Source organism: Canis lupus, chromosome 14, assembly GCF_003254725.2.
Source record: "Canis lupus dingo isolate Sandy chromosome 14, ASM325472v2, whole genome shotgun sequence".
In the NCBI taxonomy this organism is placed as follows: Eukaryota; Metazoa; Chordata; class Mammalia; order Carnivora; family Canidae; genus Canis; species Canis lupus.
Window position 1 is genome coordinate 36,635,941 of NC_064256.1, and position 25,719 is coordinate 36,661,659.

At 40.4% G+C, this 25,719-nt stretch overlaps 1 protein-coding gene across 5 annotated transcripts in view; it reads left to right on the forward strand.

Moving 5' to 3' along the window:
• Positions 1-25,261: 25,261 nt before the first annotated feature.
• KLHL7 (kelch like family member 7) overlaps positions 25,262-25,719 on the forward strand; it is a 65,994-nt gene continuing 65,536 nt past the window's right edge. For 2 of the 5 annotated variants that reach the window (XM_025464351.3, XM_025464352.3), the window contains exon 1: positions 25,304-25,681. Coding sequence is in view for 1 of the 5 variants with exons in the window: in XM_025464349.3 (XP_025320134.1) it covers positions 25,562-25,681 (120 nt within the window). In the remaining 4 variants the exon portion in view is untranslated. Of the gene's footprint in view, positions 25,682-25,719 lie in introns of all 5 variants that reach the window. The other 3 variants (XM_025464350.3, XM_025464353.3, XM_025464349.3) reach the window with 3 other exon arrangements.

Sequence of the window (25,719 nt, forward strand, 5' to 3'; positions counted from 1 at the left end):
CCCAAAATATGGCATCTTGACATGTGGAATATTTTAAGCTGAAGGAATTTGAGAAATGGCATGTGTAGAAAGGGCTTTCTGACCTTCTGAAGCAAGTCATAAAATATTCATGTAAGAGGTTGCCCCTCCCCCCATACGCTGAGGAAAAGAACATCCTTGATCTCAGAGACTCCAAGAGGAATCTGAACAAACAGGTCTTCCTGTTTACCACTGCTGACTATACTAAACTCATACTCTTTTTTTGTCCTCACATTTTTCTACCACTCTCCACTCTTCATCAAACCTAGCATTAAAACCCTAAGGTATAACCATTTCCTCAGGCCTTCATTTCCTTATGAAGGTTCTCTTGTCACATAGAATTTATAGTAAACAAACTCTTGTGAATGTCTTTTGTTACAGAGGTCTCAGCCAAAAACTTTGAATGATAGAAAAATAATATATTTATTCCTCAACTACAAACTATTTTGCAACTCTGGCAATTGCAGTGAACTAGTAATAGTACAAATAATTTTGTCCATGCAAATGCAAGTTAATAGTTGAAGGCAATTTACTAATGCCTCTAGATAGGCCCATTTTGCATCTATCTGTAAATTCATTTCAGCTTTTCTTATTGCTTGTAATATGTAGTTCTTTGTGTTGTCCCTTGACCAAGTGGTAACATAGGGCTGGTTCTCTCGTTAATTAATGAGTTAAATAAACTCTTTCTCATAGGCATATGTATACCTATGTGAGAAAATCATATAGATAGAATGCCCTCTTTTAAAAAGTATCTTCTAGTGGGCAGCCCCGGTGGCCCAGTGGTTTAGCTCCACCTTTGGCCCAGGGCATGATCCTGGAGATCTGGAATCAAGTCCCACGTCAGGCTCCCTGCATGGAACCTGCTTCTCCAACTCTGCCTGTGTCTCTGCCTCTTTCTCTCTCTGTCTCTCATGAATAAATAAATAAAATCTATAAAAAATAAAATGTATCTTTTAGCAAGACATAGAAATTGAAAAGAAAAAACTACCTCCTGTCTTTACCAATTAGTTTCAATAAAAAGTAAAAATTGAACAAGTCTATTCAGCTTCACCATCTTTTTATTCACCTTTTTTTGACACTTACTTTAAACCTTTTGAGTATTATGATTAACTTGATAAAAATAATCATTTCATTTTTAGTTTTTCAACATTTAGTCAGTGGGCCATCTTTAATTTTGCTCTGCTGCCCTTTCAGCACTGGTGCTAATGTGTTTTTAAAGAATTCTTGTTTTCTGGCAATAGAAGGATATCTTCTGACGCATTTTCTTTTTCCTGTCACTAATCTTGGAAACTGCTGCAGTCCAAGGAATCCAGGCCCCTTCTAGTGGAGAAAGTATCAAAGACCCAAATCTGAGCATTTGTTGACAGAGGAAGAGTTGGTGAGTGACCAAACACTACTGCAGCTGGGGCATTTGACAAGACGCAGAGCTGGAAAATACACAGCTTTTTAAAGTCTTGAGTTCATACTGATTTGCCCAAGTCTATTAAGTTACTACATTCTACTTTTCTTATCTGCTCTAAGTCTTTCTACCATGTTTCTGCTAAGGAAAGGATGCTAAGGGCAGCCCGGTGGCTCAGCAGTTTAGTGCCACCTTCAGCCCAGGGCCTGATCCTGAAGACCCGGATCGAATCCCACATCGGGTTCCCTACATGGGGCCTGCTTCTCCCTCTGCATGTGTCTCTGCCTCTCTCTCTCTCTCTCTCTCTCTCTCTCTCTCTCTCTGTATGTCTCTCATGAATAAATAAATAAAATAAAATCTTTAAACAACAACAAAAAAGGAAAGGATGCTAAACCCATAGAAAAATACAGAAACCAAGGTTTCCAGATGCAAAGAGGCAGACTTTGGGGGATGGCTGCAAAACAAAGGTTTGTATTTTAATTGTCGTTCATTTTCTTGCTCTATTCTTGTATAGAGAGTTACTTACATTACCAGAGAAGGGAAAAGGGTTTGGGAAAATTGCTTTAGAGACAGAATAAGGACAACATAGGAGCCATGAGCAAGAACTCAAATATTCTGTCTCAAACCATCTTCGTTCCTCTGGGTTCAAACTGGGTCCACAAACTAGATGAAGTATGATATTCATTTTAGCCTCCTCCTTGGCAATGAGAGAGAAGTCCACTTTCTTCAAGGACACTGTAACTGTGGCTTACAAACTCCTAGAGATTTCTCTAAAGTAGGAAATACAATTTTTTTACACCAATGTGGGTGGGAGAGGAGAAAGAGGGTTTCAGTTTGCCCATGAAAATCAGGTATTATTGATTCTAAAGAGTTTTCCTCTCACCAGCTAATTCCCCCACTGAGTTTCCTCCCAGTAAGTGCAGGTTTCATCAGAACAAATTGCATTCTACCCCACCCAGAGGGCAAGGAACCATGACTAATGTGAGTCTGTGGGATCTAAGCAGCAAATATAGCCACATCTGAGTTAGAGGGCTCAGCATCCTCTCAGTTCTCTTGGAAGGCAGCCAGAGGGTGGAGAGAGGCTCCGGCTCCAGTATCACGGATTGGTTTTGCCTTAGCACAGAGCTCACATAACCTGAGCTGACCTTTCTCTCAAAATCTAGATTGTTCCTTGAACAAAAACAGCCAAATCAAACAGTTAAGTGCTCACTCTCTCTCTTACACAGAGATGCTCACACATAAAAACACACGAATGCACATGCAAAATAGGTAAATGTTGTTGCATTACAATAAGATTCTTCCTAAGACTATATCACAGATTACCAGGTAAAGAATAAACTCAAATGAGTTTTACAAACTTTGCAGGAATACGATAGGGTCTAAAACTGATATTATATTTCACTCTTGAAAATGGCTTCTTCCTTGCTTGTCTGAAGCATATAGCAGTTAATGCCAAGAGAGTATGAAGCAACAAAATGCTAGGTTCATACTTGATCACAAGTTAATACTGCCCCCAAGGAAGAGGAGTTATCCTCCAATAATCACAAATGAATCAAATTTGGGAACATATTTAAATTACTGTCTCTGAGGTTAACAGGATACCTCACTGCCCTACTTTTTGAAAAGATACTGAAATTTGAACAGGTAAATTCACAAACTCCATTTCTCCAATTTCACCACATTCCAGTATTGGACAAAGTTCATGGACAAAGTTACATTTGTATGTCTACTATGTGGCAGACCCTATGTTAGGAGTAGAGATACAAAGGCAAGGAGGGAGGGGGGGTCCCTGGGTGGTTCAGTGCGTTGGGTGGCTTGGATCTCAGGATTGTGGGATCCAGCTCGAAATCAGGCTCCTTCCTCAGCATGGAGCCTGCTTGGGATATCCTTTTCCCTCCGCTCCCCTGCTCATGCTCTCTCTTTCTCTCTCTCTCTCCCTCTTTCTTTCTTTCTCTCTCTCTCTCTCAAGTAAAATGAAATTTTTAAAAAGATAAGGAGGGAAAAAAAAAAATCCCTGCCACCAAGATCTCTCTTGGTCCTGGTTTTACAAACTGTTCTCTGGCTCTTGCATTGAGGAGAAGCAGCATCAGTAGTGAAGGCAGCTAGAAAAGGAACAGTCCTTTTGTCTAAATAGACCTCAGTGAGGAATTAGCTGGTAAGCAAAAGAGGTTTCTGAGGAGCCAAAATTGATTTCACACATTCCAAATACTGAAAGTCATGGGTTGAATCCCTAGATATGGCTCCTCCTATCTATTCTTCCTTTACACACAAGTCTAGCAATGATAGTGATGAGAGAGCAGAAGGCAAGCTGAGGACAAAGCACAAGATGACACCCCACAACCTCTCCACCCCCACTCCCAGATGGGATATGTGTGACATTCCTCAGGCATTCCTGGCTGCCCTAAAACTAAGGGAAGGGAAAAACAAATGGTTAACTAATAGAGATCACAGTCCAACAAAACCTAAGTCTCCATCAGTTTACCAACGTCTTGGTGACTTACAAGAAAAAAGCATTCTTATCAATAGCCTAACTTTCAGAGACTCTTACCTCAATTTCCTGGTGCTCTAACATCATCTTTCCTTCATGAGTGATTGTGGGAAACAGAAGCATAAGAAAATGTAAACAAAGTTAGGTTTCTTTGCAACCTACAGCCCATTGACAAGGACTTGTAACAGAAAGAGTAGAACATTCCTTCAGAAAGCTCCTAATTGTCTTAATGTTATTGCCTTACTAGAAGAAAAACAACCTTAAATGGGCCAGGCCTCCAGTATCCTGTAAATCTTCTTTAGCACATGAAAGTCCTTTTGAACACCTCCCTTTTTTTTCCGTCACCTCGCCCAAACCTCAAGTATATAATCAGCCACTCCTCACAACCCTGGTGCAGCAGCTCTTTCTGCCCACAGGTTCTGTCTCCAGGTTGTAATAAAATCACCTTTTTGCACCAAAGACATCTCAGGAATTCTTTCTTGGCTGTCTGCTCCGGACCTCACCAACATTCCAAACTACATCATTGGTATAGGAAAATACTGGCTCCTTTACAGAATAAATTGAGAACTTTCACAGATACTACTAGGAGACTCTGTAGAGGCAAGGTAGAGTGAAACTGAGCAGTCCTGGTTTACCCTCAACTGATTCTAGTGGCCATTATAACTTTGCTTTCAAAAAAAAAAATAAAAAAAAAAAAAAAAATAACTTTGCTTTCAAAGTGTATTTGACGGGGCAGTCCCGGTGGCGCAGCGGTTTGGCGCTGCCTGCAGCCTGGGGTGTGATCCTGGAGACCCAGGATCGAGTCCCATGTCGGGCTCCCTGCATAGAGCCTGTTTCTCCCTCTGCCTGTGTCTCAGTCTCTCTCTCTCTCTCTCTCTCTCTGAATAAAATAAATAAATCTTAAAAATAAACCTCGCCTTCAAAAAAAAAAAGTGTATTTGCCCAACAACTCACAACTGATAAAAGGTCAAATAGTGCTACAGCCTTTTAAATTTGATGGTTACCTGGACGTTTGGGTGGCTCAGCCGTTGGGCGTCTGCCTTCCGCTCAGGGCATGACCCCCAGGTCCCAGGATGGAGTCCTGCATCCAGCTCCCTGCAAGGAGCCTGCTTCTCCCTCCGGTTGTGTCTCGCCTCTCTCTGTGTTTCTCATAGCTAAATGAATAAAATCTTAAGAAAAAAAAAAAAAAGTTGAAGTTTACCCTTGAAGGACTTGATGTTATGATTTTATAGCCTTTAGAGAAATTAACCCTAAAGATGTTATGGTTTTATTGCCCTATAGAATGTGAACCAGTTTTGTGTCTCCATTAGTAATGCCTTCTTTTTGCTAATCGTGCAGACATTTGTGTATGTATGTATGTGTGAAAGCATTAATGGAAATCAGCTCTTTTATCTATTTGTCTAATTCTGGTTCCTTCACTACAAAATTTAATTAAAATTAGACACATTCTGATAAACAGCTGTTTAAGAACTTTGCTTTTAAAGCTCTGCATTGTACCACACGTTATCTGACATATTTACCTGCTTTTCCAGGACTGATAGAGGGATGTCTGGGTAGTTCAGGCAGTTAAGCATCTGACTCTTGCTTTTGGCTGAGGTCATGATCTCAGGGTCCTGGGATTGAGCCAGAATTGGGCTTTGCACTCATCTGGGAGTCTGCTTGAAATTCTCTCTCTCCATGTCATTTGCCTCTCCCTCCCTGCGCCTGCTCTCTCTCTCTCTCTCTCTCTCTCAAATAAATAAATCTTTAAAAAAAAAATTGACAGAGGTTCATAGGTACTTAACCTATGTCATTTTCTTCTTAGCTCCCACCCTGACTATGAAGAAGGGAACCATCTTAACATTCACTTCAGAGTATTGCTTTCTTTCTTTTTTTTTTTTTTATTTTTTTTTTATTTATTTATGATAGTCACAGAGAGAGAGAGAGAGAGAGAGGCAGAGACATAGGCAGAGGGAGAAGCATGCTCCATGCACCGAGAGCCCGATGTGGGATTCTATCCCGGGTCTCCAGGATCGCGCCCTGGGCCAAAGGCAGGCACTAACCCGCTGCGCCACCCAGGGATCCCCAGAGTATTGCTTTCTTGATAGTGTTGATGCCTTTGTGGTTGTGCTATTTCTGTTTCTTATTCATTTTCCTAGAATTAGTGGCAAAACTTAAAATAAGAGGAGCTTATGTTGAGGAGTTATGAGAATATTTTTCCTTTTTTTATTTCTGTTCTAAGATCTCTCATCCCTTTTATTTAAGCGTTGTTAGCAATTTGGTTTATAATTTGGTTTCCAGACAGATTTCCTATGTATTTTCAATATATTCCGCTATCTTGCCATGTCAAGAGGTTCTTTTTGAACCACTTCTTCACAATAATGAAAGATTTCCTTTTTCATGATTTTAATTATTTATTCATGAGAGATATACAGAGAGTGGCAGAGACATAGGCAGAGGAAGAAGCAGGCTCCTTGCAGGGAGCCCGATGTGGGACTTGATTCCACAATTCCAGGATCACACCCTGAGCCAAAGGCAGACACTCAACCACTGAGCCACCCAGGCATCCCAATAATGAAAGATTTTCCCAACAAATTTTGAATGTTGGTACAGCATTGTAACACTTGAAGACTGAATTCATCCTTTGTGGGGATTTAGAAAATCATTGTATTTTTTCCAGTTGTTGTGCCTATTGCTGGAAATGCTTGTGGAATATGGGGAAAGATAGATGGAAGTGGAGGGGAAAAGAATAGAAAATAAGTTTAGAGAAGCTGGAAAGTGCTACCTAGAAGTCTGGTCTGCAAGATCCCAGTGAGAAGGGAGTTGGGGGACAGAATTCCCACTGACTTTATAGGGCCACTCTCCTGTGTGTTTGTAGGGTAGAGAGGAGGGCAATGAGGAAGAATGAAGATAAATCTAAGTGCAGGAGAACAACCATTATTGGGGCGGGGAATGTGCACTGGGAGAAAGAGACAGCAGATGCATATTCAGAACAAGCCAGACAAAGATGTTAAATCTCAGTAGTAAGGAATTCAGAAGCATGTGCTTCTTCTACCCACTTGACCTGAGTTCTGAGGCAGAATTAAATGCCTCAGGCAGAAATCCTTTCATAGAAGGATTCATTGTCATGTTGTCTTCTTAACTAAAACAACATTTCAATTACAAGCTATAGTTACAGTGAATTAGAGTGTGACCCACAGGCATAACAGTCAATTAAGCAATTATAAGAAATGTACCAATCTTCTTGTATTTCCTGTGTTCCAAATAATTCCTTGAGTGCATTTGAGATATTTTCTTTGATTCCTAAGTCTTTTTTATTAGAGCACCTATGTGTATATTTCATATTTTTTAAACTGAGGGTGTGACTATAGTTTTTTACCATCATATAGCTTGGAAGACTAAATATGTTTGGCACTTGAATTGAAAAAAAAAGAACAACTGTGTTCCTGGTCATGGCCACTTGAATAAACCTATTGGCATATGGGCTGAAGACCACCGCCTTGTCCCTTTCCCAACACATTCGAAAGAACGTTGACTCTTTAATAATACTTTCAATATCGAATCTTCTCTTTGAGATTTAGACCCAATATAAATGGTTTTGAAAGACATTTTCTAAACTTCTTGCCTAGATATTGATGTGGGAAACAATGGCAGAAGAAAAATTATTAAGTCTCCTAGCTACTTACAGCCCATTGACAAGTCCTTGAAACAGGCAGAGTGACCTTCCTGTAGGGATTCACCTGCCTTGATGTCAATAGTTTGCTAAGGACATAAGGCGATCTTAGCCCAATCCCCAGGATCCTGTAGTTTACTTTAATATAAAAAAATTCCTTTGGAAGCTTTCTTTATCTCTATCCCCCAAGATACGTGTTGGCAATCATCCTCCAAGCATATGGCTCACTGATAGACATCTGAAGGATCTCATGACTAAGGTTTTATTAGACGGTAATAAATGACTTTTTCCCAATAATAGCTAGCCGCCCCCCCCCCCACACACACACACCAAGGTCCTAGAAACCTTGCTTTCAAAATTCCTGAGAGATTTATACTCTCCCTGGCCCCTTCCCAACTTGAAAGTATGTAATTGGCCTCTCCTCATAACCCTGGTGCAGCTCCTTCTGCCTGTGGGTCCTGTTCCCATGCTTTAATGAAATTGCCTTTTTGCACCAAAGGATGTCTCAAGAATTCTTTCTTGGCCATTGGCTTCAATCCCTAGCATCTCTTCTACATCAGATATTAATTAATTTTTTGGTAATATAACATTGAGAGAGTTAAGGCAATCTAGCCACCCAGAAAACCTCAAATTTGAGATTGGAAAAAAGAATACTGCTTGGCAACTGAATTACTCAGTTAAGAGTTCAGAGCAGAGCCCCATTCACCTGGCCTGTCCTATCATGTTCAAGACTCTTTTTGATCAGCCGTAGGTATGACGAGAGAATAAAGAGATATGTAAGAAATGTGGGAAATAAGTATCCACTCCACCAAAGCAAAGATCTTTTTGCAGTTGACAAAGTAATAACACACAATGGTTTTGATTAATTACTATGTACCAAACACCATACTAGGTACTCTAATTCCCACAACAATCCTGCAAGACACAGATTGTCATCCCCATTTTCTAGCTGAAGAACCTCAGGTTCAGGGAGGTTAAGGAACATGCCTAGGATTGCACAGCTAGTAAGAAGTGAAAGCCAGGATGGAATCAGAATGGCTTGATGCTATTATGCCACTCTGCTTCCTAAAAGTTAAACAACAAAAAAGTTTTGCCTGAGATCAAGGATAGATCCAGGGTCTAATGGTCATATAATTGGCGGGAGAAAACTTCTTTAAGAAAAACAATACAAAAATATCTTTTGCAATTTTTATAAAAATATACAAGCATGTGAATATATTGTGAGGGCCCTTCCTATCATCTGGAAGGGGTCAGAGTAAATAACACTTAAGCTTCATTAACATCATAGATATAGCCCCTCTCTGTTGGGAATTCAACATTTCAGGTTAACTTTGCCTGATTAATAGCGAGAGAAGGTGCTTTTGTAATGCCACAGGATGTTTTGATAGTACCCTCCAATCCCCAAAGGTATTCACTGCTGTTGAAAACTTAGATGCTGCTGGGAAAGACAGTGTATTGACCAACACCTGACAGTACTTTTAGGAGGAATGGAAGTGAGAACTTTCCCTCTCAAGTTCAAAAGAATCAAAATTGTTTGATGAACTTAAACAGCCCAACCCAAATTAGGCAACAAGGTTCCCTAGGAGGTAATTTACCATGAGAACAGGGAAAGACAGATGAAGAGATGAGCTGGGAAAAGTGAATCCCATATCTGGATTCATTACTGAATGTACCCTAACACAGCCAGCGGGAGGCAGACTTGGGCCTGCGTGTACCATAAGCATTTGAAGGTGGTAAGGCTGGGTTATATTGCATAGATCCCATCTGACAATGAATTGTGCACTTCTCCCCTGTACAATGAGGAACAACCATAGTCTGGGTTAGGATCTACAATATCCTTGGTGGCATAATTAGAGCCATAGCTCTGAGCCACAGCTGTTTGTCTTGGCCACGGTCAGCAGGCAGCACTGCTGAGGTTCAGCTCCAGCAACAGTAATGATGATACATATGATCACTGGGCGCCAGAAACATAACCTAGTCAAGGTATGTCTTCAAACTGCTGTGATTCCAGAAAACAGTTACCAGGTGTCTTAGCCAACCCTGCATCAGCAGCTCATTCTGGAGTTACAGCATCAGGGCAGTTCCATGGAATCCTCTAGTGTACCATGGAATCCATGGTACACTGACTTTTAGGCTTGCTTTAAAAAAAATTATAGGGCAGCCCCGGTGGCGCAGCGGTTTGGCGCCGCCTGCAGCGCGGGGTGTGATCCTGGAGACCAGGGATCGACTCCCACATCAGGCTCCTTGCATGGAGCCTGCTTCTCCTTCTGCCTGTGTCCCTGTCTCTCTCTGTGTCTCTCGTGAGTAAATAAATGTAATCTTTTTAAAAAATATATAGTTAGAATGACAAACATCTGGACATAAATCGGCACCCCTGGGGCTTCTTGCATATACTTAAGGAAGAAAACTCAAAAAGACTGGACCTCCCCCAGTCATGCATGGCACACTAAATTGTTAGTAAAAGGAAATGTGACTGGGAAGGATCATATAGGGACATGTTTTTCCAGGTCACTCTAAATCCTTCCCTTTTGCCTCTGCAGGATCCTTTTTCTCTTTGAGCTATGAATCAGTAATCTACTTTTGCTCATTGTATTCTTTTCTTGGAGACTTCATTATGCATCTTCAATGATTTACATTCTCTTAAACTCAATTTGCCTAAAACTCACCTCAGCAGAAAATGCTTACAAAATTTTTTTAAAAAGTGAACAAAGGACATAAATAGGCAATCCATGATAGAAAAAACACAAATGGCCAATAAGCATATGAAAAGATATTCAGGGATCCCTGGGTGGCGCAGCGGTTTGGCGCCTGCCTTTGGCCCAGGGCGCGATCCTGGAGACCCAGGATCGAATCCCACGTCAGGCTCCTGGTGCATGGAGCCTGCTTCTCTCTCTGCCTGTGTCTCTGCCCCTCTCTCTCTCTCTCTCTGTGTGACTATCATAAATAAATTTAAAAAAAAAAAAAAAAGATATTCAATCTCATTAGGAATTTTTTAAATAGCACTGAAAAATATTCTTTCTGCCTGTCATATTGATAAGGATTTCCCCAAAACCTACGTTTCCACTGTCCTATTTCTTTTTATTTTATTTTTTTTTTTAATTTTTATTTATTTGTGATAGTCACAGAGAGAGAGAGAATGAGGCAGAGACACAGGCAGAGGGGGAGAAGCAGGCTCCATGCAGCGGGAGCCCGATGTGGGATTCGATCCCGGGTCTCCAGGATCGCGCCCTGGGCCAAAGGCAGGCGCCAAACCGCTGCGCCACCCAGGGTTCCCCTCCACTGTCCTATTTCAAATCTAAAGCTCTTTTTAAAAAGGTGATCCCAATGTCTGCAAGCTTGTTACCAGCTTCCTTTGTCCACTTGGGACTCTTCTCTCCAGGTGAATGATCCCTCCACTCATCAAGTATCTTCACAAAAGGATCAAAGGAGGTCTTCTGACACTTTAGAAAAGCTAAGAAAACAGTATGGGTCCAACAAAATTAACCGATATTCTAAATGTTCATTCCTTCACTCTCTCCTGAGAGCAGTGGCAGAGCTGGATAAGAGCTGAAAAGACACTCTTACAAACACTCACCTGACTATTTTCACTTGCTACCATGATGTCTTTGATGCTTTCAGGTGTCTTGTAATCCTAATAGAATCTAAGCTTTTTAGGGAAGGTGGAAGAAGCCCAGGACTATGTTACATATCTTTGACTTCTGCTATAGTATTTCTCACACAGAAGATGTGAGATAAATGTTCATTCATTTCTTGATTACCTTCCACACAGCATAAAAATTTCAAAAATAAATTTAATTCAGAAAGGTGTAGAGATAGCATGGTTGTTAAGCACCTGAAGCCCAGCATTGGGCAGATTTAATTTCCTATCTGGATATTGCCATTTATTAGCTGCTTCTCGACTTTCCTAAGCTTTGTGTTCTTATCTGTAAAATGGGGAGATGGTAGTATGGTTCTTGACACAGAGTATGCACCCAATTAACATTATATTTGAGAAATTATCTTGTAAACAAGCTGTAATATGCAAACCTGTTAAGTCTTTAGATGCTTTTTTTTATAGCAGCAATGTCCACAATAGCCAAAATATGGAAAGAACCCAGATGTCCATTGATAGATGAATTGATAAAGAAGATGTGCTATATATATACAATGGAATATTACCCAGCCATCAAAAAAAAAAAAAAGAAATCTTGCCATTTGCAACAACATGGATTGAACTAGAGCATATTATGCTAAGCAAAATAACTAAGATAAAGACAAATATATGATTCCCCCATGTGTGGAATTTAAGAACAATACAGATAAACATAGGGGAAGGGAGGGAAAAATAAAATAAGATGAAATCAGAGAGAAAGAAAAACCGTAAAAGACTCTTAACTATAGGAAACAAATTGAGGGTTGCTGGAGGGGGGTGGGTGGGGAAATGGATACTAGGGTGATGGGCATTAAGGAGGGTACTTGAAGTAATGAACACTAAGTATTATATGAGACTGATGAATCACTGATCTCTACCTCTGAAACTAGTAATACATTATATGTTAATTGGTTTTAAATTTTTTTTAAATGGGGATCCCGGGGTGGCGCAGTGGTTTAGCGCCTGCCTTTGGCCCAGGGCGCGATCCTGGAGACCCGGGATTGAGTCCCACGTCGGGCTCCCGGTGCATGGAGCCTGCTTCTCTCTCTGCCTACGTCTCTGCCTCCCTCTCTCTCTCTCTCTCTCTCTCTCTCTCTCTGTGTGACTATCATAAATAAATTTTTAAAAAATTTAAATTTTTAAAAAATGAATATGATTTTAAGTTGAAAAATAAAATACCAGGCAAAGCAGATGCCCACTTAAAGAGAAAAAAAATCTTCAGATACTCTTTGAAAGTACTGAGCAGTTCAAAAAAATTAATTAAAAAATAAAAATAAAAGTACTGAGCAGTTCAAATAACAGTGTTTTGCTCACATGTATACAAAATCTCCATGACCTCATAGTTGTTTTTTTTTAAAACAACTGAGGAATAATGGATGTGTAATAAATTGCACATATTTAAAGTATACAATTTGATAATTTATATGTAATAATACTAATACCAAATATATATATATCACATTATGAACACTTAGGTTGTTTCCATATCTTTGGCTATTGTGATTAATGCTTCAATGAATGTGGGAGTGCAGATGTGTCTTTGAAATCCTGATTCGTTTCCTTTGGATATATATGCAGAAGTGGGATTCCTGAATCATATGGTGGTTCTATTTTTAACTTTCTGAAGAACTTTCATACTGTTTTCTATAGTTGCTGTACATTTTCACCAGCAGTGCAAGAGGATTCCCTTTTCTCACATCCTTGCAACTTGTTATCACTTGTCTTTTTGATGATGGCCATTCTAACAGGTGTAATGTGATCCCTCACTGCAGTTTTGATTTGCATTTTCCTAATGTTTAGTTGAGCACCTTTTAATGTATCTATTAGCCACTTGTATGTCTTCTTTGGAAAAATGTCCATTCAGGTTCTCTACCCATTTAAAAATCTGATTGTTTTTTGCAATTGAGTTGTATGGTTATTACATATATAGTTTGAATATTATATAATTTGAATATTAATATCAACTAGTTTGTTTGAAAATATTTTCTCCCACTCTGTAGATTGTCTTTTCATTTTGTTAATTCTTTTGCTGTGCTGAAACGTTTTAGTTTTGTGTAGTCCCACTTACTTATTTTTGCCTTGATTGCTTGTGCTTTTGATGTCATATCCAAAAAAGTTATTGTCAAGACCAAAGTCATGGAATCTTTGACGAACATTTTCTTCTAGGAATTTTATAGTTTCCACGCTTATGTTTAATTCCCTAGTTCACCTTGAGTTAATTCTTATCAGTAGTGAAATTTAAGGGTCCAATTTCATTCTTCTGCATGAGATTATCCTGTTCTTTTTCAAGACACTTATTATAGCTCCCTTTTCAACTATTAGTTGACCTTACAGGTAAGGATTTATTTCTGGGCTCTCAATTCTATCCCATTGCTTTATGAGCATATTTCATGCCAGTACCATACTGTTTTGAGTATTACAGCTTTATAGGACAGTTCAAAATTGCTAAGTGTGGTCCCTCCAATTTTGTTCTTTCTCATCATTGCTTTGGTTATTCAGGGTCTTTTGTGACTCCATAAAATTTTTAGCATTCTTTTTTCCATTTCTGTGAAAAATGCCACTGGAATTTTGACAACAATTGCATGGATCTATAGATGGCTTTGGGCAGTAGGAATACTTAACAATATTAATTTTTCTAATCCATGAGTGTGGGATATCTTTCCATTTCTTTGTGAATTTTCCAATTTTCCTCTTGTTATTGATTTCTGTTTTCATATTATTGTGGTCAGAGAAGATACTTGGTATGATTTCAATCTTCTTAAGTTGCTAAGACTTGTTTTGTGACCTCCCATATGATCTATCCTGGAGAATGTTTTATGTGTGCTTGAAAAGAATGTATATTCTACTGTTGCTGGATGGAATGCTCTGTGTATGCTTTATATACTAGTAGGTCTATTTGTCTATTTGGTCTAATGTATAGTTTAAGTTCAACATTTTCTTTTTAATAGTCTATCTATTGTTGAAAGGAGGGTATTGAAGTCACTTAGTATCATTGTGGTTTTTTTGTTTTTTTGTTTTGTCTATTTTCCCCTTTAGATCTGTTATTATTTGCTTAATACATTAGGTGCTCTAATGTTGAGTGTATATGTATTTACAATCATTATATACTCTGGATTTATTTTCTCCTTTACCATTATATAATGACCTTCTTTGTCTCTTGTCACAGCTTTTGAGTAAAAATCTATTTTGTCTGATATAAGTACAGCTAACCCTGTACTCTTTTGGCTTCATCTGCACAGAATTTTTTTACAACCCTTTTCTTTGAGCTTAAGTGTGTCCTTAAAAATGAAGTGAATTGGGAAGCCCCGGTGGTGCAGTGGTTTAGCACCGCCTGCAGCCCAGGGCGTGATCCTGGAGACCCAGGATACAGTCCCACATCCGGCTCCCTGCATGGAGCCTGCTTCTCCCTCTGCCTGTGTCTCTGCCTCTCTCTCTCTAGCTGTGTCTCTATGAATAAATAAATAAAATCTTTAAAAAAAAAATGAAGTGAGTTTCTTGTAGGCAGTATATTGTCCAGTCTTGCTTTTTCATCCATTCAGTCACTTTATGCCTTCTGATTAGATAATTTAATCTACCTAAAGTTAATTATTCATACAGAAGACTTACTAAAGCCATTTTTCTCATTGTTGTCAGGCTATTTTGTAGTTCTCTTGTTCTTTGTAAAAAAGATTTATTTATTCACTTGAGGGGGGAGGGGCAGTGGAAGAGGGAGAGGGAATCCTAAGCAGACTTCCCCCTGAAGTTGGAGCTTGATGTGGGACTCAATCCCAGGACCTGTCTCATGACCTGAGACAAAAATCAAGAGTTAGACACCCAACCGACCAAGCCACCCAGGTGCCCCTGTAATTCTCTTGTTCTTTTCTTCCTCTCTCACTTTCTTTGTGAATTGACAATTTTCCATAGTGGTATGCTTTGACTTCTTCTCTTCGTCTTTTGTATATTTATTGTAGGTTTCTACATTTTACCATGAGGCTATATAAAACATCTGATAGTATATTTATAGTATATTTTATACTGATAGCAACTTAACTCCAATTGCATACCAAAACTCTACCCTTTTAGCCTTTAATGTTTTTGATGTCACATATTTCTTATATTGTTTATTCATTAGCAAATTATTGTAGCTATAGTTATTTTTAATACTTTTATCCTTTAACCTTTTTATGAGGGTTAAATGGTAAACACATCACTGTATTATCCTATTAGAATATTCTGAATTTGACTACATACTTACCTTTACCTGCATGCTGTATATTTTCATATGTTACCAATTAGCAATTAGCATCCTTTCATTTCATCTTGAAAAATTCCTTGCAGCATTTCTTGCAAGGCAAGTCTAGTAATGATGAACTCCCTGTTTTTGTTTGTCTGAGAGTCTTTATGTCCTTCATTTCTAAAGGATGACTTTGCTGGATAAAGTATTCTTGGATGGCAGGTTTTTTTCTTTCAGCTCTTTGAATATATCATCCTACTTGCTATTTTAAGATTGCTGCTAAGAAATCTGCTGATAGACTTATGGGGGTTCCCTTGTAAGAGACAAGTTTCTTTTTTCCTGCCACTTTCAAGATAGTCTCTTTTTTTTTAAAATTTTTGACAATTTTATTACACTGTGTCTTGGAGATCTTTTTGAATTGAATTCTTAGGGGGACCTAAAAAGCTTTATGACCTTGGGTGACCAAATCTGATATAATAAGTACAGCTAACCCTGTATTCTTTTGGCTTCATCTGCACAAAATTTTTTTACAACCCTTTTCTTTGAGCTTATGTGTGTCCTTAAAAATGAAGTGAGTTTCTTGTAGGCAGTATATTGTCCAGTCTTGCTTTTTCATCCATTCAGCCACTTTATGCCTTTTGATTAGATAATCTAATCTACTTAAATTTAGATTAAATTAAATTACTTTAAATCTACTTAAATTTAGATTAAATTTCTGCTGAGAAATCTGATGATAGACTCATGGGAGTCCCCTTGTAAGAGACAAGTTTCTTTTTCCCTGCCACTTTTAAGATAGTCTCTTTATTTTTGATTTTTGACACTTTTATTACACTGCATCTTGGAGATCTTTTTGGGTTTTGTTTTGTTTTGTTTTGTTTTTTAAAGATTTTATTTATTTATTCATGAGAGGCAGAGAGAGAGAGAGGCAGAGGCACAGGCACAGGCAGAGGGAGAAGCAGGCTCTACACAGGGAGCCCGATGCGGACCCGATCCCAGGACTCCAGGATCACGCCCTGGGCCGAAGGCAGGCGCTAAACCGCTGAGCCACCCAGGGATCTTGGAGATCTTTTTGAATTCTTAGGGGGACCTATAAAGCTTCATGCCTTGGGTGACCAAATCTCTCCCCAGATTTGAGAAGTTCTTAGCCATCAATTCTTTAAATAAGCCTTCTCCCCCACAACCCCTCTTCTCCTCTCTTCTCTATTTGTGACTGCAGTAATTCACAGACCACTTCTTTTGATAGTATTCTATAGTTCATGTACATTTTGTTCCATCTTTTCCATTCTTTTTTCTTTGTTCTCCTCTTACTGGATAATTTCAAAGGTCTTGTCTTCCACTTCATAGATTCTTTCTTCTGTTTGATCCATTCTGTTGTTGATGTTCTCTGTTGTTGTTGCTACAGTTTTTCCAACTTCATTCATTGTATTCTTCACCTCTAATACTTCTGTTTGGTTCTTTTTTATGATTTCTATCTGTTTGGTAAACTTTTCATTTTGTTCATGTATTGTTTTCTTAATTTCATTGAATTATCTCTGTGTTTTCTGTTGGCTCATTGAGCTTCCTTAAAAAATTATTTTGAGGGACACCTGGGTGGCTTAGTGGTTGAGCATCTTCTTTCAGCTCAGAGTGTGATCCCAGGGTCCAGGGATGGAGTCCTGCATTGGGCTCCCTGCAGGGAGCCTGGTTCTTCCTCTGCCTATGTCTCTGCCCTCTCTCTGTGTCTCTCATGAATAAATAAATATATTTTTTTAAAAAGTTATTTTGGGGATGCCTGGGTGGCTCAGTGGTTGAGCATCTGCCTTTGGCTCAGGTCGTGATCCCAGAGTCCCGGGATTGAGTCCCACATTGGGCTTCCTGCATGGATCCTGTTTCTCCCTCTGCCTATGTCTCTGCCTCTCTCTCTCTCTCTCCTCCCTCTGTGTCTCTCATGAATAAATAAAATGTTTAAAAAAATAAATTAAAAAAATTAAAAAGTTATTTTGAACTCTTTATCAGGTAAATCACAGATCTTCATGTTTTGGGGGTTGGTTACTGAAAAATTGTTGTGAGGGGCACTTGGGTGGCTCCATTGGTTAAACGTCCAACTATTGATTTTGGCTCAGGTCTTCATCTCAGGGTCGTGTGTCCAAGCCCCACATTGGTCTCCACACTGAGCATGGAGCCTACTTTTTTAAAAAGGTGGGTGGGCACTCCAGGTGGCTCAGCAGTTTAGCACCGCCTTCAGCCCAGGGCCTGATCCTGGAGACCCGGGATCAAGTCCTACGTCGGGCTCCCTGCATGGAGCCTGCTTCTCCTTCTCCCTCTGCCTCTCTCTCTTTGTGTGTGTGTGTGTGTCTCTCATGAATAAATAAAATATTTAAAAAATAAAAATAAAAATTATAAAAAATAAAAAAGGTGCGTGCCTAAGTGGCTCAGTCAGTTGAGCATCCAGCTCTTGATTTTGGCTCTGTTCTTAGGTTGAAATTGAGCCTTGCATCAAGCTCCATACTTAGCACTGGGTCTGCTTGGGATTCTCTCCCTCTGCCTCTCTCCCTGTGCTCACACACTCTCTCTCAAATAAATAATCTTTAAAAAATAAAATTTTTTAAAAAATGTTGTGATCTTTGGTGATGTCATGTTTCCTTGATTTTTCATGTTTCTTGAAGTTTTGTGTTGCTATCTTTACATCTGAAGTGGCAGTCCCCTTCCCCCTGTCTTTACTGACTGACTGGAAGAGCCGTACCTGCTAGGCCCTGCTAGGGATACTGAGGCTGCTAGGGATACTAGGGATACTGAGGCTGTCTCAGACCTTCTATGAATATGCTTGCTTCATGTCTATTGCTCCCTCTTGTGGCAGAATTCTTAAATTCATATGCCTTGTCTTGGTCAAGTGTTGACAGCCTCCCTTATGTTTTCCCAAAGGAAGCACTAAATTCTCAAATTTGTGGTCTCTCCCAGGCTTACAGATCTGGGCTTTCTGTATGTGCTCACTAGCTGTCTGCAAAAGCTTTCTCTCACTACTATCGGGAGTGTGCTCAGGGACCTGGCCATGGGGTATAAGTGTATGTAGGGGAGGCACAGAGAGTGCTGGGGGTACCTGTGAGCCAACTGTGGGGGATCTGCAAACAAGACATCCCCAGTGGTTCATGGGAAAGCCTCCCAATGGAGTCCATGTCAGGGTTAAAGGATCTGTGTCCCTTACAGTCATCCCGATTCCTGCTTGCTATTCTCCCAGCTACTCACCACTTCTACCCTCTCACCACCACCACCGACCACCCTCATGCAGCTCCTGACTCAGTACTCTGGATTGGGATTAGGGATAAATGAGGCTTTTTGGCAGCATCCTACACAGATGGAAAAGCTAGGTGTTCACTCACATACTTTTAATTTCCCCTGTGGGGGAAAATCAGGAGCTGAGATGGGTTTTCTTAGTACTGAGCTGCACTACCTTGTAGGACAGTTGATGCAAATAGAGTCAAACTGTTCCTCTTAACCTCACCAACGCATTCAGTCTTGAATTTTGTTTGGGCTCCAAAGTGTGTTAGATCTTATCTGCTTGACCCTTGGACTTCCACAAAGGCTCTCTCATCTGCTTGAATCGATGTTCTCCAGGAGTTCCTGACTGTGGATAAGGGAGGCAGAAGCCAGTTCAAGGGCTACTTCAGTTTTCACAGCCTGGACTGAGGGCTGTATGGCTATTACCTAACCCACAAGTAGGCAAGTTCCTTCCCAGATCCCTTGGGGTATGGTGCTGGTAACAGAACCAAAGCCAAACAAGGCTGTAGCTAAGTCTTCAGAGGTATGGGACTACAGTATGTAGGTCAGCTGTCTAGTTGCAGGCCTGTCCTCCCAAAACAGCTCTCCTAATTCTTGGACTGCATAGGAGTTTTACAATCTCCTAACTGAATCCTGCAGCTTTCACAAAGGCACTTTTGTTCATGAATGGATATCAAATTGTCGTTGTTGAGGAGGGAATATAAGTAAGGGAAGTCTTATTCAGCCATCTTGCTGACATCGCCATTAGAGCTTCCTCAAATTTTTCTTCATGCCCCTTTGTAATCCTTCCCTTTTGTCCCTCCCCGACCCCAACCCATAGCCCAGGCAACCACTGATCCGCTTTCTATCAATACAGACTAGTTTGCATTGTCTAGAATTATATAAACAGACTCATACAATGCATTTTTTTTTTGCCTGCCTTCTTCTACTGAGCAAAATTATTTTGATATTCATCCATTTTTTGCATGTATCCAAATTTGTTCCTTTTTATTGGTGCAAAGTATTCCAATGTATGGATATATCACTCTTTTTTTTTTAATATCTTCACAGTTGAACATGGAATTGTTTCCAGTTTCAGGGTTTATACATAAGTCTTCTATAAATATTTTATTTATTTATTTATTTATTTATTTATTTATTTATTTATTTATTTATTTATTTATTTATGATAGTCACAGAGAGAGAGAGAGGCGCAGAGACACAGGCAGAGGGAGAAGCAGGCTCCATGCACTGGGAGCCCGATGTGGGATTCGATCCCGGGTCTCCAGGATCGCGCCCTGGGCCAAAGGCAGGCGCCAAACCGCTGCGCCACCCAGGGATCCCTATAAATATTTTTAAATAAATCTTTATAGGGCATATGCTTTCACTTCTCTGGTGTAAATACCTATAGGTTGAATGAGTGATTTATCTAGTGGGCATATGCTTACTTTTTAAAAAAAACTCCCAAGCACTTTATTAATTAGCTTCCTTTGGTTCAGGTGTTCAACTTTGACCCAATAAGCTGTACCAAGTGTAAGTAAGGTCCCGTAGAACAAGTGCATCTTTAGGATGCATACTATAAGTAGATGGAGAATTGAGTAATTCATGGAAAATAAGAATGGGCTAACCCGATGCCTCAAAAGACAGAATACTGTGGCAAAGTTGGTTAGGTTCAAGCAATAGGTACAGCAAAGTCTTTGCCGAACACTTCATATGCAAATATATTGTAGATTTTCTCTAAGAACAGCTATCTTATTTCCCAAAGTTGTAATCACAGGGATCCTATTTTAGGGGGAGGTAGGGATGGTTCATAGCATTAGTATTCTGAGGAACACATTTTGGCAATTCTGGATTAAATAAGAATAGTGAAATTATTAACTCGGTGAAGTAATATTATTTGTCTCAGGGTAGCACCAACTTAAGCATTTTTGTAATTTTTATATCAGTTCTGTGTGGCAGGTTATATTCTTACAAATAAAGAGACTGAGGCATAAGAGAAGTTGAGCAATTTGCCCAAAGTTGAATGAGTAAAGAGTGGGGGTGCTTGACTGGCATCAAAGTTTCATGCTTAACCTCTGTGTACTATACTGAAGTCTATTAAGTGTGCAATAGCATTATGTCTTAAAAAACAACATACATACCTTATTTTAAAATATTTTTATTGGGGTACCTGGTTGGTTCAGCTGGTTAAGTAGCTGACTCTTGGATTTCCTCTCAGGGTCCTGGGATTGAGCTCTGTATGACTGTGCTCTGTGGGGAGTCTGCTTGGGATTCTCTCTCACCCTCTCCTGCTGCCCCTTCCCCCAACTTATGCATATGATCTCTCATTCTCTCTCAAAAATAAATAAATCTTTTTTAAAAATTAAAAATATAATTTTATTGCTAAAAATCGGTAATCATCATCTGAACTCTCAACCAGCCAAAATCTTTTTCTGGTGGAGGGTCTTGCCTCAATGTTGATGGTTGATGACTGGTCAGGGTGGTGGCTACTAAAGGCTGTGTAATTTCTTAAAATAAGACAACAATGAAGTTTGCTGCCTCAATGGACTCTTCCTTTCACAGCTGATTTCTCTGTAGCATGTGATGCTCTTTTAAAAAATTTTTTAAAAGATTTTATTTATTTGACAGAGAGAAAAAACACAAGCAGGAGAGGGGAGGGGCAGAGAGAGAGGGAGAAGCAGATTCCCTGCTGAGCATGGAGCTCCATCCCAGGACCCTGAGATCATGACCTGAGCCAAAGGCAGACACTTAACTGGCTGAGCCATCTAGGCACCTCTAAAATAATGTTTTAAGATATTTCAGTATAGTTCCTAGAAGATTTTATTTATTCATGAGAGACACAGAGAGAGGCAGAGACATAGGCAGAGGCAGAAGTAGGCTCCTCACAGGGAGCCCGATGTGGGACTCGATTCCTGGACCAGGATCACGCCCTGAGCCAAAGGCAAACACTCAACCACTGAGCCACCCAGGTGTCCCAGCATAGTTCCTGGAAAGGAAAGTGCTCTATAATGAATAAGTTACTTAGTAGCTCATTGTTCAGAAATACTTTCTAAAACATGAGTTACAAATGCTTTTTTTAAAAATAAATTTATTTTTTATTGGTGTTCAATTTACCAACATACAGAATAACACCCAGTGCTCATCCCGTCAAGTGCCCCCCTCAGTGCCCGTCACCCATTCACCCCCACCCCCCGCCCTCCTCCCCTTCCACCACCCCTAGTTCGTTTCCCAGAGTTAGGAGTCTTCATGTTCTGTCTCCCTTTCTGATATTTCCCACACATTTCTTCTCCCTTCCCTTATATTCCCTTTCACTATTATTTATATTCCCCAAATGAATGAGAACATATAATGTTTGTCCTTCTCCGATTGACTTACTTCACTCAGCTACAAATGCTCTTAATGACATCTAAAATGATGAATACTTTCCAGAACATTTTCAATTTACTTTGCTCAAATTCATCAGAGGAATCACTATCTATGGCAGCTATAGCCTTATTAATTGTATTTCTCAAATAATAAGACTTAAAAGTCACAATTACTCTTTGATCCACAGGCTGCAGAATGGATGTGGTATTAGCAGGCATGAAAACATTAACCTTGTTTTACAGCTCCATCAGAGCTCTTGAGTGACCAGGAGTATTGTCAGTGAGAAATCATATTTTGAAGGGAATCTTTTTTTCTGAGCAGATCTCAAAGGTGAACCTAAAATATTAAGTAAGCCATGTTGTAAACAGATGTCTCATCTCCCAGGCTTTGTTGTTCCATGTATAGTGCACAAGCTGAGTAAATCTAGCATAATTCTTGAGGGCTCTAGGATTTTCGGAATGGTAAATGAGCATTGGCTTCAACTTAAAGTCACCGGCTTCATTAGCCCCTAACAAGAGAGTAACTCTGTCCTTTGAAACTTTAAAACCAGGCATTGATTTTTCTTCTTTAGCTATAAAAATCCCAAATAGCATCTTCTTTCAATAGAAGGCTGTTTCACCTACACGAAAAATCTGTTGTTTGATGTAGCCACCTTCATTAATTATCTTAGCTAGATCTTCTAAATAACTTGCTACAGCTTCTACATCATCACTACTTCATCTTACACTTTTGTGTTATGGACATGGCTTCTTTCCTTAACCTCACAAACCAATCTGTTAGCATAAAATTCCTGAAGCTCATTCAACCTTCACAGAATTGAAGAGAGTTAGGAGCTTGCTCTGGATTAGGCTTTGGCTTAAGGGAATGCTGTGGCTTGTTTGATTTTCTATCCATACTACTAGAACTTTCTCCATATAAGCAGTAAATCTGTTTCACTTTCTTACCATTTGTGTGTTCACTGGAGTAACACTTTTAATTCCCTTTAAGAATTTTCTTTCACATTCCTAAGTTGGCCAATAGTTTGGTACACAAGACCTAGGTTTGGGCCAATCTCAAGCTTTCAACATGCCTTCCTCACTAAGCTTAATCATTTCTAGCTTTTGATTTAAAGTGAAAGACCTGTGACTTCTTCCTCTCACTTGAACACTTAGAAGTCATTATAGGGTTATTAATTGGCCTAATTCCCATTCTGATGTGTCTCAGGGAATATGGAGGTCTAAAAAGAGAGAGACAGGGAAACAGCTGATTGGTGGAATAGTCAGAACACACACATTTATTAAGTTCACCATCTTATATAAAGGTGGTTTGTGGTAACCCAAAACAATTAGAATGGTAACGTCAAAGATCACTGATCAAGAGCACCATAAGAAATATAGAATGATGAAAAATATGAAATACTGTTACAATTACCAAAATGTGGCACACGGACACAAAATGAGCAAATGCTGTTGGAAAAATTGTGCTGATAGACTTGCTCAGTACAAGTGTTGCCACAAACCTTTAAATTGTAAAAAAAAAAAAAAAAAAAAGGCAATAACTGTGAAGTATAATGAAGAATAAAATGAGGTATATTCTGCAGTATGTGAAAGAAATGTTTCAAGTAGGATGATTGCTGTTCCTTGTTTCTTTTGCCTTGTTACAGAATAGTATTCCATTTCATCTCTCACATTTCTACCTTTGAATCATGGATCCTTAGTGTCTCCCAAGGGCTTCTCCACTTCCTTTCAATTTTTAACAGAAATTTGTTTTTAAGATTTTTAAAATTCATTTATTCATGAGAGAGAGAAACAGAGAGAGGCAGAGACATAGGCAGAGGGAGAAGCAGACCCCATGCAGGGAGCCCGATGTGGGACTCGATCCTGGGACCCCAGGATCACCGCCTGGGCCGAAGGCAGGTGCTCCACCGCTGCGCCACCCGGGCATCCCTAAAAGAAATGTTTAAACACACTCCTATTCTTCAGCGTTCTGGGTCATTTAATAAAGTAAACAAAATTTTCCTTGTTTCTCGTTTCATGAGGAACGAATGGTTTCTCTCTCCAGGGTCCACTCCAGAACCTCAAGCCATTGACTAGTTAAAATAGAAAATCTAAGAACCTCTAGATTTTTTTTAAATTTTTTTTTTTAATTTTTATTTATTTATGATAGTCACAGAGAGAGAGAGAGGCAGAGACACAGGCAGAGGGAGAAGCAGGCTCCATGCACCGGGAGCCTGACGTGGAATTCGATCCCGGGTCTCCAGGATCGCGCCCTGGGCCAAAGGCAGGCGCCAAACCACTGCGCCACCCAGGGATCCCTAAGAACCTCTAGATTAAGAGAAGAAAGATAAAGAGCACATAGGCATAAATAAATGCCTTACTCTTTGATAAAAATGGAGGCTTAGACGCCACTTGCTCTTTCATTTGAGTTACTGTATATCATTTGTCCTCAAGAGAAAGCATAATACTTCAGTAGTGTAAATTATTTCCCATAAAGCATGTCTCCGTCTATACCTGCATAGACCTAGGTAGAAAATTAAGAGGATATGTAGAAAATGTTCAGAATGTAAAATAATGTACCATTTCAAATCATCTTGTATACTACCATACACTGGAAAGAAATTATTATAGTTTGTTGTTGTTGTTTTTTAAGGCCTTTTCATGAGCTCTGTGATTGAGCTTCGTGTCCCGGTAGAATCCTTGGGGAAGACACACTGGACTAATTTAAGATTTTTTTTTTTTTTTTTTTGGAGCTGACACCTGAAACAGCAGGTAAACCAGCCTAAATAAGCAGGCATTCCACATCAAGGAGACGCCGTCGGGACTGGGTGCTTTTGCTTTATGAATCCCAAGTAAATAACTCTCGTGTTGCATATATTATGCCTTTCGTTTGCAGTACGTGATCATCTTTCATCCTGTAATAAGTATACATCGAGCGCCTACAATTTGCCAGTGTCTGATGCTGCAGGGAAGAAAACACCAACCCGGTTCCTCCGGTGCTTACTCTAACGGGAGACATCCTCCTGCGTCCTACCGCCTACGTATCCAAAAAAAAAAAGAAAGAAAGAAAAGAAAATTTCGCTACAAAAATCTAAATTCGTCAAACCTGACTTGGGCAAACGGAAGAGCACGCACGCCCTTGGAGCCGCTGCAAGTCGAAATCCCGCCGGCCCCCGGCGGCGACAAACACGCCCGCGCCGCGCCTCGCCTCGCCTCGTCGCGTCGCGTCACGTCACGTCACGCCGCCCGGGAGCCGCGCGCAGCTGTGACGCACAGGCCCCGCCCCCTGCTCCCGCCGTAGCGCCCCCGCCCCCCGCGCCCCCTCCGCGAGTGAAGTGCGCAGACTCCTCGGCCCGGCTCCGGTTCTGTCGGGACGCCGCCGAGCCCGCGACGTCGCCTCCCGGTGAGTTTCTGAGGGGGCCCGCCAGGCCTTGTCGTTCCGCCGTGGCCGCGCCGGCAGTAGGGCGCTGCAGCCGCAGTCCCGGCCGCGGTGTTTGGTAAACAGAAGCCCCAGCGTGCCCGCAGCGTGCGACCAACCCCTCGCTCGGCCCGGCCAACCCCGGGCGTGAACCGAGCTGACGGAGGATGGCAGCCTCCGGGGTGGAGAAGAGCAGCAAGAAGAAGACCGAGAAGAAACTTGCTGCTCGAGAAGAAGCTAAATTGTTGGCGGGCTTCATGGGCGTCATGAATAACATGCGGAAACAGGTACCGCCTTTGTGGGAGGGACGGGCGCCGGGGGGGGG